Here is a 12,964-nt window from a genome sequence, read left to right on the forward strand (position 1 = left end):
TTTCACTTTGCAGAAAATGACTCTCCAAGGGGAAGGGCATTGACAGGGAGACAAGAGATGGGGCTCTGGACATGCATGGGATTTGAAATTGGGTAAAGCACTCACCTTTCCTGGCCAGGGTACCCAGGAGTGGACACAGTAGCGGGTGAATGGTTGACTGACTCCAAGGGCTGTCCCAGCCCCGACAGTTTCTGAGTCTGAAGTTCCTCCTCTGAGGAGGGTCATTGTTGTGACCTCACCCTCATCTTCCTGTTGGAGCCTCCTCTAAATCTGCAACTTTTAATTCCTGAGAGTCAACCCTGAGAAACAGACTTTCCTTGGTGGAACTTGGGACTGCCCACCCCAGACATGCTTCTGCTGATGCTGCTGCCGGCCCTGCTCTGGTGGAGGGAGGGGGCTGAGGGCCAGAGGGAGCCCTGGAAAAATTACAAGGATTACCAACTGCAAGTGCAGAGGTTGGTTACGGTGCAGGAGGGTCTGTGTGTGCGGGTGCCCTGCTCCTTCTTCTACCCCCAGGACGGCTGGAATGACTCTACTCCAGTTCATGGCTACTGGTTCCGGGAAGGGGCTGATGTATTCAAGGATGCTCCAGTGGCAACAAATAACCCAGATAGAAAAGTGCAGGAGGAGACCCAGGGCCGATTCTACCTCTTCGGGGATCCCTGGACCTACAACTGCTCCCTCGACATCAGAGATGCCAGGAAGAGGGACAACAGAAAATACTTTTTTAAAGTGGAGAGGGGAAATACTGTGAGATATTCTTACATACGTAACCAGCTATCTGTACCTGTGACAGGTAAGGGCCTGGCTCCTGGAGTCATCACAGGGATTGGACATGGGGGCAGAGCTGGGATGGGACTCTCCCTCCTGGGAGAGGGTTTGTGAGTATGTTGTGTCAGGGCTCAGAGGGTGGAGCTGGACAAAGCCTGAGACTTCTCTCAGGACCACACCTCAGACTCTCCCTCCTGATTCCTGTGTCTCCCCCTCTTCTCACCAGCCCTGACCCACACACCTGACATCCTCATCCCGGGGACCCCGGAGTCTGGCTGCCCCAGGAATGTGACCTGCTCTGTGCCCTGGGCCTGTGAGCGGGGCACGCCCCCCATCTTCTCCTGGACATCAGCTGCCCTCACCTCCCTGGGTCCAAGGACCCACCTCTCCTCAGTGCTCACCCTCACCCCACAGCCCCAGGACCACCGCACCAACCTCACCTGTCAGGTGACGTTCCCTGCAGCTGGTGTGACCGTGGAAAGAACCATCCAGCTAAATGTCACCTGTGAGTGCTGGGCCAGGATTCCTGGGTCCCTGAGTGTGTGACAAGGCAAGAGAGCCAGGCTGGGGATGCTTCATGCTTTTGTCTGGGGTTCTGGCTGAGTAGGGGACCTAGAAGGACACAAGTCCTGTCCCTCTTGTTTTTCTGTGGATTTTGAGGGTGGGAGGAGAATGCCTACACTCCTCTCACCCCATCCCTCCCTCTGACTGAAAGGGAAATCCACTGTTCTCATCCTAGGTGCTCCAGAGAACCCAGCAATCGGTGTCTGTCTAGGGGATGACACAGGCAGGAAGGAGTTCCCTCCTGGGCTATAGGAAGCAGTGTCTCTTCCAGCTCATATCAGGGCCGGGTCCCTGCCAAACGCTGGACTCATCCTGGTGATCAGAGATCCCTTCTGAATGGACCCAGTGGTCCCCACCCCATCTTCAGCCCACATGGACTCTGTGAGCAGCTGTCCCCATTGTCCCTTCACTCCCCTCAGACTTCTCCACCCCTCCTTGTCTCCACAAGGAGAACAGGGCAACATTCACAGTACAGCCCACCTCTCAAGGCCAATTAACAGCCATCTCCTGACGATTCCTCCCACCTTGTCTTTTTATTTTTCCCTAATACCTTGTAATTTACATATTTTTGGACTGGCAGTATATTTTCACATGGCCAAAAATTCAAATACACTGCAGAGTCTGTCCTCAGATGCCCAGTCCCCTCCTGGGAAGTGACCAGTGTCCATAGGCTGCTCTGAGCCTTGGCTTGTTCACCTAAAGTTTCTCAGGGGTCATTTGATGTCAGAAGTACAGACCGTCTTCATTCTTCTCTGTGACGGTAGAGTATTCTATGGCCTGGATGGATTCTGATTCTGTACACATCTTCTACTAATGGAAAATCATGGCATTAAGTTTATTTTACCAGTAGAAATGCTGCAATCTGTAATCTTGTATCTGCTTTCACACGTTTGTGTATATTTATGACTGTGGGATAAGTTCCTAAAAGGAAAATCACTGGATCACTTGTTCTTCTATATTGAGAAACATGGCCAAGCTGCTCTCCATCAAGGGTGGACAAGTGTACCTTCCCAATATTGAGGGCTGAAAGTGTGTGTTTTCAGCAATCCAGTGTGGGGTGAACTCTTGTGATCTTTTCCAGTAGCAGATGAAAATCGGTATCTCCATGCAGTTTTTTAAATTTATATGCATTATTTTATTATGAGGAAAAAGTCATGAAAAATAAAATCACTATCTGAGCCATTTTCAAGTGTACAATAGGTGGCGTTTAGTACCTTCACAATATTGTGCAACAATCACCACTGTCTAATTCCATCCATCAACATTTTCATCACCCCCAAGAGAAACCCTGTGCCCATGAATCAGTCACTCTCCACACTCCCCTCCCCCAGCCCCTGCAACCACTAATCTGCTTTCTGTCTCTATGGATTTGCCTATTGTGGACATTTTGTGTAAGTGGAATCATACAAAACGTGGCCTTTTGTGTCTTGTTGCTTTCACTTCATAAAACGTTTTCAAGGTTGATCCACGTAGCATGTATCAGTAATTCTTTCTTCTTTGTTTGAGTAATATTCCATTGTATGGATGTGCCATATTTTGTTCATCCATTGATTAGTTGATGGACACGTGGATTGTTTCCACATTTTGCCTATTGTGAATAATGCTGCTATGAACATTGGTGTAAATGATTTTGTTCAAACCTGTGTCTTCAGTTGTCTGGGGCGTATGCCAAGGAGTGGAATTGTTGGGTCGAATAGTCATTTCTACGTTTAAGTTTTTGAGGAAATGCCGGACTGTTTTCCACAGTGGCAGCTCCAATTTACATTCCTACCGGCGATGTACGAGGGTTCCAATTTCTCCACATCCTTGCCAACCTTGTTTTCCTTTTTGTTAAAAAAAAAAAAAAACAATTATAGCCTACTAGTGGATGTGAAGAGCCAGCCCTGGTGGTCTAGTCGTTAAGATTCGGCACTCTCACCACCACAGCCTGGGTTCATTTCCCAGTCATGGAATCACACCACCCACCTGTCATTGTTGTACTGTGGTGGCTGTGTTTTGCTGATGCTGAAACCTCTGCTGCCGGTATTTCAAATACCAGCAGGGTCCCCATGGTGGACAGGTTTCAGCGGAGCTTCGTGTCTAGACAGACTAGGAAGAAGGACCTGGCCACCCACTTCTGAAAAACTTGTTCATGAAAACCTTTAGAATGTTAGCAGAACGTTGTCTGATATAGTATAGAAAAGGGAGAGGATGGTGCAAAAAGACTGGGCAGGGTTCTCTCTGTAGCTCACAGGGTTTCTAGGAGTCAGAATTGACTCCAGGGCACTAACAATAGGTGGGTGTGAAGGGGTATTTCATCGTGGTTTTGATTTGCAATTCTGTAATGACTAATGATGTTAATTTTTTTATGGACTTATTGTCGTTTGTATATCTTCTTTGGAGAATGTTTTTTTCAAATCCTTGGCCCATTCTTTAATTGAATTGTTTGTCGTTTTGTTGTTGAGTTGTAAAAGTTCTTTATATGTGCTTGATACTACACTCTTATCACATCTATGATTTGCAAACATTTTCTCCCATAAAATGGGTTGGCTTTTCACTTTGTTGATGGTGTCAATTGATGAACAAAAGTTTGTCATTTTCAAGAAATCCAACTTATATAAATTTTTCTGTGTTCACCTGCTGGAAGGTCAGAACATGGGGTGGGGTGAGGCCCCAAAACAGGTGGTCATGCATCCAGTGATGGAGGAAGGCCTGGAGACCCAACGTCCAGGGTCCTATTAGGAAACAAAGGACGCAGGACTGGGGAGGAGCAGGTGAATCCTTATCTCACTTTCCAACAGGGAGGTCAGGGCTCATGGCAGGGGTGGTTCTGGTGGCCATCGGGGAAGTGGCTCTGAAGACCCTGCTCCTCCTCCTCTGTCTCATCTTCCTCTTGTGAGTATTGTTCCCTGGGGAAGGGCAGGTGTGGGGAGGGCAGGGGGGACCTGACCAAGTCCAAGAACCAGTGCTGAAGGGTCCTGAAAGGGCCAAGGGGTGGGGCAGGCAAAAGGCTGATGGGGGCAGGGGGAGGAGAGAGGATCCGCACCTGCAGCCCTCACACCCTCCCACCGAGTGTCCAGGTGGGGAGATACCTGTGTGCTGAAGATGGTCTGTGGGACCAGATCCGCCCTCTCCCACCTCAGTCACCCCTCCAGCCTCTGTACAGGGAACAGGAAGGTTGAGTGTGCCGCCCGCTGCACTGTGATCTCACCAGACTGAAAGTCCCTGGTCTCTTCTCTCAGAATGAGGTCCCGCAGGAGGAAGGAAGAGAGGCCCACAGGGGGCATGGAGGATGCAATCATTATCCCAGGGAAATCCCTCAAGTGAGTGATGTGGGTGTCTAACCACCAAATATCCTTGCACCTCTCCCAGAACAGCCCCAGGATTGCTCTGCTCAGCATGCCAAAGTTGAGCTGTCGCCTTCCTCCCCAAACCCACTTCTCTGTTCAGTTCCCCATCACACTAAAAACACCATGGCCCCATCTCTAAGACCAAAATTGTATTGTAGCTCTCCTTTTTTGACCTCCCTCCCTTCTTTCTGATCCAATAAATCATGAAGTCTTGCCCATCCTTCCTCCTAATCAGAGCTTATATTGCTGCCCGTCTCCTGCCCATCCTGACCCTGATCATCCCTGCCCCCTCCTCTCTTCCCTGGGTCTCTAAACCCACCTCACCTCCTGCCTTCATCTCTCTCCTCAACACAGGCATCAAGACTGTGTTTCCAGAGGCCATCATCATCCATGTCCTGTACAGTGTGAACAGCTACATGTCCTCTCCACGGCCAGAGCCCGAGTTACAAACACCACAGGCTGGATTTGAAGACTTTGTGTGGTCTGTCCCCTGCTGGACCCTCTCTCCAGATCCCTCCCTCTCCCTGCAAATGGCAACGTCTCCACCCCCAGCCAGGCCAAGGCCTCTGTGACTCCGAGATTGTGGATGTGCAGTTCCTTCTCCTGAAATGCCCTTCCCTCCCCATTCCTTCCTCACCAAGTCCTGCTCATCCCTCAGGCTTAGTCTTAAATGTCACCCAGTGTGTGTGTGTGCAGGTGCACTCGCAAGTGTGTGTAATTCTTGTATTTCTGAGCAGAGTGACAGTCAGTCATTTATTTATAGACAGTGAGCAAGTATTTTTGAAGACCTACTATGTGCCAACATTATTGTAGGTGCCAGGCTTGCATCAGAGAACATAGCATCCAAAATCTCTGTCATCAAGAAACTGTCATTCTGGAGACAAGAAGGATAGAAATCAAAAGAAATAAATAAGGAATAACTTTCAAGCATGTTGGATGGTAATGTGTGCTTGGAGAAAAATCATGGAGGGAAAGGAGCACATGACATATTGGGGACAGTTTTCTACATCTGAGAGTATGAGGAGTGATATTGGAGCAAAGACTTAACATGGTAAGAGGGCGCATTCTGCGTTTCCCTGAGACAAAATTATCCAGGAAAAGGGAAGAGAGAGGACAGCGAGTGGAGCAGTCTGAGGCAGAAGCATGCCTGGTGTGTTGGGGAAACAGGAGGGAGAAGTCTGACAGCAGAGGGAGGCACAGGGAGGGGAGGAGCTGGGAGGATGGTGCAGACCCTGTGCTGGTGCAGAGCTTGTGAGGCCGTGCAGGAAATGCAAGAATCTGGATGCCTTGGAGAATACGACTGAACTTTCATTTTCACAGGAGCCCCATGGCTGCTCTGTTCAGAAAAGGCCAGAGTGGGTCCACAGAGCAACACAGAGATTGGGAAGGGACTCCTGAATTCTCCAGGCAGGAGGTGATAGCGACTTGAACCAGGGAGATGGTGGGGGAGAGTGAGGGTTTGTGTTTAGATGTATTATGAAGATGGAACTAGCAGGGTTTTCTAATGGACGTGGGGAGTGAGGAGAGAGAGGAGAAAGGATGATGCCCAAATGTTTCCCCTGATGAACTGGAGGGATGGAGTTGTGTTCCATGGAAGACGTCAGAGAGAAGGGTTTGGAAGGGGGATGTTCATTCTGAGAAGCCACTTGATATCCAACTGGGGATGTCAGCAAAAGAGGTGGATACGAATACCTGTAGGTCAGGAGAGGGGTTCAGGCTGGAGGTGTGAGGATGTAGAGCCATGTAAGTGATGACAACAAGTGAGCCAAAAGGGGGCTGACAGCACACAGAGAAAAGAAGGACACAAGGAAACACGTTTGTCCTTGGTAATCTCCACACAACAGGTTTAATGGAGAGGTGGAAAAGGGGCGCAGACTTGGTTGGAGCAAGTTCAGGAGAGAGTTGGAAGAGCAGAGATGGAAAGAGAAGGTGCAGACAACACTTGGAGGAATATAGCTGCAAAAAGGAGATGAGGAGTGGGTCTGTGAAGGATGGCTTTTCTCCACTATTCTCTGCAATCTCCTTTGAGACAGCATCTCTCTGATTTCCCACCTTTATTAGCTCTTGGGAAACTGTCACATATGACCACACACTTGGTGTATTAAAACACGAGGAATATATTGCCTCATAGTTCAGGAGGCCAGAAATCCATGGAGGGGAGGAAAAATATTTTCCATCTGTCCTTGTAAGTTCTTGGCTGAGATCTCTCTAATACAAGACAGATCAGACAGGAAACACAGACAGAGATATTTAATGTAAGTTTAATGTGGCATAGAAGCCTTACTAAGGAAATGAAGACGTGAATTATTGCCTAAACCTGAGTATTTTCCTGGTAGATTTGAGACAAAATGGAAAATCATGCAGAGATATGATAGGACAAAGAGTGTAACTAAGTGTAGGAAACTGGGAGAAACTCAACAAGGCCTGTTTCTTCAGATTCCTCTCTGTGTCCCTTGATCTTGGGAGATAAGATGCTCCTTTCCTCTGGGTACAGGGAGGGCGCCTCTCAGTGAGGGTTTATGAGCTGCTTCAGGAGAAGGTCAGAAAATCCTTCCTGCACGTATTGTTTCTCAAATTCCTCCAGCTTCAACTATTCAATATGCAAAGGTGGCACATCTTGGGGTAACGTGTCCTGAACCCCATCATCCAGTATCAGGTATGCTGGGCAGAAATCAAGTTGTTGGTAGGTCACACTCCCTCAGAGGCTGGAGGAGAGAATGCATCTCTTACTTCTCCCAGATGATTGTGCTGCCAGGATTCCTTGACTTGTGGCGACATCACTCTGTCTCTGTGGTCACATTGCTCATCCTCCTCTTCGTGTAGAACATCACCCTCTGCTTCTCTATTATAAGGACACTTGTGACTAGATTTAGGGACCAATACAGATAATTTAGGATCACCTACAGGTCAAGGTCCTTACCTTAGTCACATCTGGAAAGACCTTTTTCCCTTATAAGGTACCATTACAGTTTTCAGGCACTAAGACCCGAGTGTCTTTGGGTGTACCCAAAGTACCACAGACTGAGTGGCCTATACAATAGAAATTTATTTCCTTACAGTTCTGGAGACTAGAAGTCTAAGATCAAGGTGTCAGTGGGGTTAGTTCCTTCTGACAGCTCTCTGCTTGGCTTGCAGATGGACATCTTCACCCTGTGTCTTCACGTGATCTTCCCTCCGTATGTGTCTGTGTCCCAATCGCCTCTTATAATCACACCGGTTCTATTGGATTAGAGCTCATCCCAACAGCCTCATTTTAATTTAATCACGTTTTTAAAGGTCCTGACTGGGGATTAGGACTTCAATATACGAATTTTGTGGAGGAATGAAATTCAGTCCATAACGTTCCCCAGTAACTCAACCGTTTTTATTTCACTTCCCAATACACACACCTTCTACCAACCTTCACCTTAGCTTCCTGATGAGTAAGGAAGGATTGAGAGGAGAAGGAATTCTGAGATGCCCTCTCTTTCCCCTTCCTTCTATGTCATCATTTTCTGCATGAGTGGTTGGCCAATGCAGGGAAGTGACACGATAAGAAGGGATTTGATAGGATTCCTTGGTTGTTTATGTTTCTTGGAATGTCATTGCCTTCCTTCTGCAATCAAAACAAGTTCTGGTTCGAACAGAAAGTGTGGCCTTCCTTGGGGTCTTCAGCACCCCCACTGTCTCAGTCTTGTACAGAACACACTTACCTGCATTCACGTTGAATCTCGCCAAATCCCCACATTGTGGTCCCACCAGAATCCTGCACATGGGCCATCTTGGAAGTTATATACGAATGGAGCGGGAAAGAACAGGCGTCCGTGGTGGTGACAGGGGCCGCCCCCCCACCAGCTGTTTGTCTGTGTGAGCCTTTCAGAGCCCCGAGGATGGTGACTATGCACTGAGCAATCTGTGTATATGCTGCTCTCTCAAGTTAACACTCAACTTATTAAATGTATCCACCCTAAAACCTAGTTATTCTAAAACTTTAAAGTTCAATTTACAAATCCTGTATAGATCGAACAAACTTTAATACTCATAGGTGGATCAAACGAATGTGGACAGAATAAAAATTCTTTTAAAAACTCACTGACATTTAACAAACACGGTTAACAAAATTCCTGCAAACATTTTAAATTGCATTGATGGATTTAAAAAAAAAAAAAACACTTTGCAAAATATTTGCAGGTACTTAAATTACTCGATAAATCTAGTTAATTAAACATATCAATAGAGGGACTCGAGTTCTTTTAAACATCCTGATATTGTTTACTAACTTAATAAGACTCTCTCATGCCACTTGACATAAAGGTACAATTCACAAATGGCTGGTTCAGTTGCATGTTTTAAATTGTATTCATAAAGTAAATTGTGTCTCTAAAATGCCAAGTTGTGCTCATCACCAGTATTAGTTTCCTATTGCTGCTGTGACGAGTTCCCACACACTTCAGTGGCTTAAAACAACATGCATTTATTATTTTTCAGTTCTAGAAACCAGAAGCCTGAAATGGGTCTTATGAGGCTAAAATCAAGGTTTCAGCAGAGCTTGTGTCCTTATTACTAAGGGAAAAGGGGGAATGGACAACCCCAGGAGACCAGCAACCTCTGCCACAGAGAGCATCTGGTTGGGTCTACTTGGCAATGTTCAACATGGAGCATCCTTATAAGATAGAGCTTTGTGCCATGTCACTGCAGAAAAACGTCCCTCCCTTGTATCCAGACTGTCCATGGCCAATGATGCCTGGTCCAATCAATCAGGACCAATATGGCAGAACTGGTTTCACTCAGAGCCCGTGGCATGAATCTGAGCATTAATGTGATGAGACTCTTGTGAGGACCCTGCCCTCAGGAGGTGACTGCAGGCTCGGAACACACCTCAGGCTTCAGAGACTCACTCTCAAGCAGACCCCAGAGCTGGACCCGCCCCTTCCATCCTGGGTCCCCTATAACTTGGAACATTTCATCTGAAACCCTGTCTCTTTAGTCAGGAGTGGTGGGCTTCCTACATCGTCAGCCCTTGAAGAGCCATAAACTGAGAAGTCTGACAAGTGATGGGGAACAGATGCCCTCCAGAAAGACATGTCAATACCAGGTGTAGCACCCCTTAGCCGGCCCCAGTGCTCACCTGGGGCAGGTGGCAGCCTGGGGAGCAGTCTCAAGGAGCCCAGCTTTGTACCTTCTTATCAAGAGAGCAAAACGTCACAGCCCCTCCCAGGACAAGGTTCTGCCCAGTGCAGCCAGAGGAGACACTAATAAACACCCAATCCTCCATGTTTATCAGGCCTGGAGACCACAGGAATGTTAACTTGGGATCTTTGTGACGCCCCATCCTTATGGCCCTGTCTGGGCATACCCCACCGCCCCAAGTGCATCAGGCCACCAGGGAGAGCCATGAAGTTGTTAAACGCAGCAACATTTATCTTGGTCTACATCCTCATGGGGGTGTGGTAAGAAATGTATAGAGAGGGTAAGAGGCAGGAGCCCCATCACCTCCCCGAGAAGAAGGGAGTGGAACCAGAAAGTAATAATATTAGCATTAATGTTGTCAGTGATAACATTAATAATAATAACTGTTTCCTATTTATCATCCCCGTGTAGTGAGACTGTAAATCGTGAGATAGATTGGTCTCTGAGTCGGAGCCAGGGTCGGAGCCAGGCATCAGGAAGCAGATGGTGGTGAAAGAGGATGGACTGAAGGAGACAGATTGAGGGAGGAGACTGGTGCCGTGATCCCGGTATCTCTCTGGGCGAGCAGCAGAGGGTGCCCTAACCAGGGCCGGGAATGTTGAGATAGATGCACAACCGCCAGGGGGCGCCATGGGGCAGTGGGAGGTGCACAGACTCCAGTTTCTGAAGGAAAATTTCCTGATCTCTGTGGGCCTCGTGTCTTCACCTGCAAAGTGAACATCACAGCTCCCACATTTATGAATCTGAGAACGAAAACCAAGCTGAATAAAATCGGCAACAACAACACACACAAAAAAGCAAGGAGAGAGATGGTCCTTCCATCATAAGAACCCTGGAATCCAGCCGCATCTTAAGCCAGATCAAATTAGGTCCTGAACACAAAAAGGGACACAGGAGGCAGAGAGATATACAACAGGAGCCCAGACCTGGTGGACAAGCCTATACATACTCCAATCCACGTTTTGTCCCTCAGTGTATATATATATTTTTTTTTCTTTGTGAGCTTGGGGTTTTGGAGTATATAGTGAAAACAGATGCTCCAGAGACAGGAAGATGAGATTCAGATCCTGGCTCCAGCATGAGCTGGATCTGCTCTTTAAAGTGAGGTTATGAGCTGATGACAACTTAACTCCAGTCGCGTACAAAAACTCTACACCTTCCTCGTCTGACACTTTATGTTCTTGATGTCACGGTTTACACGTTTTTATATTGTGTTTCCATTAACAAATTGCTGTATCGATAGTTATTCTTAACACTTTTGTCTTTTAACTTTTATACTAAGGTTAAAAGTGATTTACACACCACGACAGTGTTACAGTATTCTCTACCTGTCGCTATATTTAATTTTTCCAGTGAGATTTATATTTCCATATGCTTTCATGTTGCTGTTTAACATCCTTTCAACCTGAAGAACTCTCTTAAGCATTTCTTGTAAGGCATTATACTAAGTGGACTAAGCCAGTCACAGAAGGACAAATACTTCATGATTTTTTTAAATGAAGTATCTAAAATAGTCAAATCCATAGAAGCAGAGAATAGAGGGGTCGCTGCCAGGGGCTGGAGGGAGGGGGATGGGGAGTTGTTGTTCAATGGGTATAAAGTTTCAGTTTTATGCAAAATGAATAAGTTGTAGAGATCTGCTGTACAACATAGTGCCTGTAGTTGACAATACTGTATTATGCACTTAAAACATTCATTGAGAAGGTAGATCTCATGTTAAGTTTTCTTACAACAAAAACAAATAAACAAAAAATGAAAAAACATGGAGGTGCAGGGAAATTTTGAGAGGTTATGGGTGTGTTTCTTACCTTGATTGTGGTCATGGAATTATTGGTGTTTGCATATGTCCAAACTCGTCAAATTGTATACACTAAATATGTGCTGTTCATCATATATCAATTATACCTTAGAAGGCTGTTCAAAAAAACAGAGAAAATGAGATCACATCTGTGAAGCTCATCATTACACTCGTACAATGGAAGATCATTACTGCCAAACTCAGTGGGTCCTCAAAAGGCTCAAAGGATCTATTGTCGGTAAAGCATTTAGAATAGCAGTTAATTGACATTAAATGCTTCACTCAATTAGCTGGACTGTTTCTGGCTAATCACACAAGTCTCAGATGAGCTTTCACCTGATTCCAATAGCTGTTTAGTTCAGGAGGACAAGAAATTGAAGAGTGTTTACTGCCATCTGGTGGCCAAAGCCTGAATTTCTGCCTCTGCAGATTCCCACAGGAAGGTGGTCTCCACGGTCAAGAACACTCACTCATCCTCTTCTGGTGTGCTGAGGTTTCACAGTAGGGTCTGTGTTGGCTTCCTCCTCATTGGATGGGAGGTTGATAAAAAGTAGCATTCCAGGACCCTCTGCAGAGACTGAAGGGCTTTTTGTTGCACTACACAGGAGATTTTGTAGCAAAACCTTACTGCACAGTGGTACAAACCATTTCCTGCATTGGTACCAAGCACACATTGCTCTTCCAACCACAGAACAGACATGACTGCATTCTGCTTGATGTCAGCCTGCTGTGGACGCACACGTTCAGGCTGCTCATGTCATGGACTAGGTGACTCGAGAAACTCAAAGGTGGATTTGGAAGCAATTAACTGTTTTTCCAAGTTGTTTCTTTTCCTTTGTATGTTAAGGAGATGTAACCAGCAGCCATCCTGAAACTGACCAAGCCTCCCCACAACAGCTATGCCCATGACCTTTGCCTTATTTTTAATGCAAAGATCTCTCCAGGAGGAGCCTAGGCCTCATTATGTGGAAGCATGTTCTCCAACTGAGCCTGTGCAAGCCAATACCCACCTCTCTGTTTTGAGTATTCATTCCCCAACCGAAATAAAAATACCTGCTTCTCTTTGTTCAGGGACGCCATGACTTTGGAAATGATTTCTTATGGTCTCTTATTTGCTGCAAATACACTTTACTTTGTGAGACAACTTCCATTGGTGTAGAGTCTTATTTAACTCACCAGGAGGTGAGCCCACTTGGTTCGGTAACAGTCGGAGCATGTGTAAAGCAAGAGAAACAGCCACACATGTGAGCCTTGACTGGAGGAGGTGCTGCCCGAAGCAAAAGCATGCATAAGAAAAAGACTGACGTGGGGTTTTTCACTGTGAATTAGGAGA

General features: G+C 46.6%; 1 protein-coding gene across 1 annotated transcript; it reads left to right on the forward strand.

Annotated features, from left to right (window-relative positions):
- The first annotated feature begins 348 nt into the window (after window positions 1–348).
- On the forward strand, window positions 349–1,317 carry LOC101387247 (sialic acid-binding Ig-like lectin 8). The gene is made up of 2 exons (XM_004439138.1): window positions 349–796; window positions 998–1,317. Exons 1-2 carry the CDS (start codon window positions 349–351, stop codon window positions 1,315–1,317), a joined length of 768 nt encoding a protein of 255 aa, XP_004439195.1.
- The last annotated feature ends 11,647 nt before the right edge of the window (window positions 1,318–12,964 follow it).

This window comes from Ceratotherium simum, chromosome 33, assembly GCF_057802395.1.
Source record: "Ceratotherium simum simum isolate JZ-2026a chromosome 33, ASM5780239v1, whole genome shotgun sequence".
NCBI classification, from domain to species: Eukaryota; Metazoa; Chordata; class Mammalia; order Perissodactyla; family Rhinocerotidae; genus Ceratotherium; species Ceratotherium simum.

Excerpts from the sequence above, each read along its gene's own strand:
- LOC101387247 (XM_004439138.1), top strand. The coding sequence starts at position 349 with ATGCTTCTGCTGATGCTGCTGCCGGCCCTGCTCTGGTGGAGGGAGGGG. Across the intron at positions 797-997 it reads GCTATCTGTACCTGTGACAG|CCCTGACCCACACACCTGAC; the intron begins GTAAGGGCCTGG and ends TCTTCTCACCAG.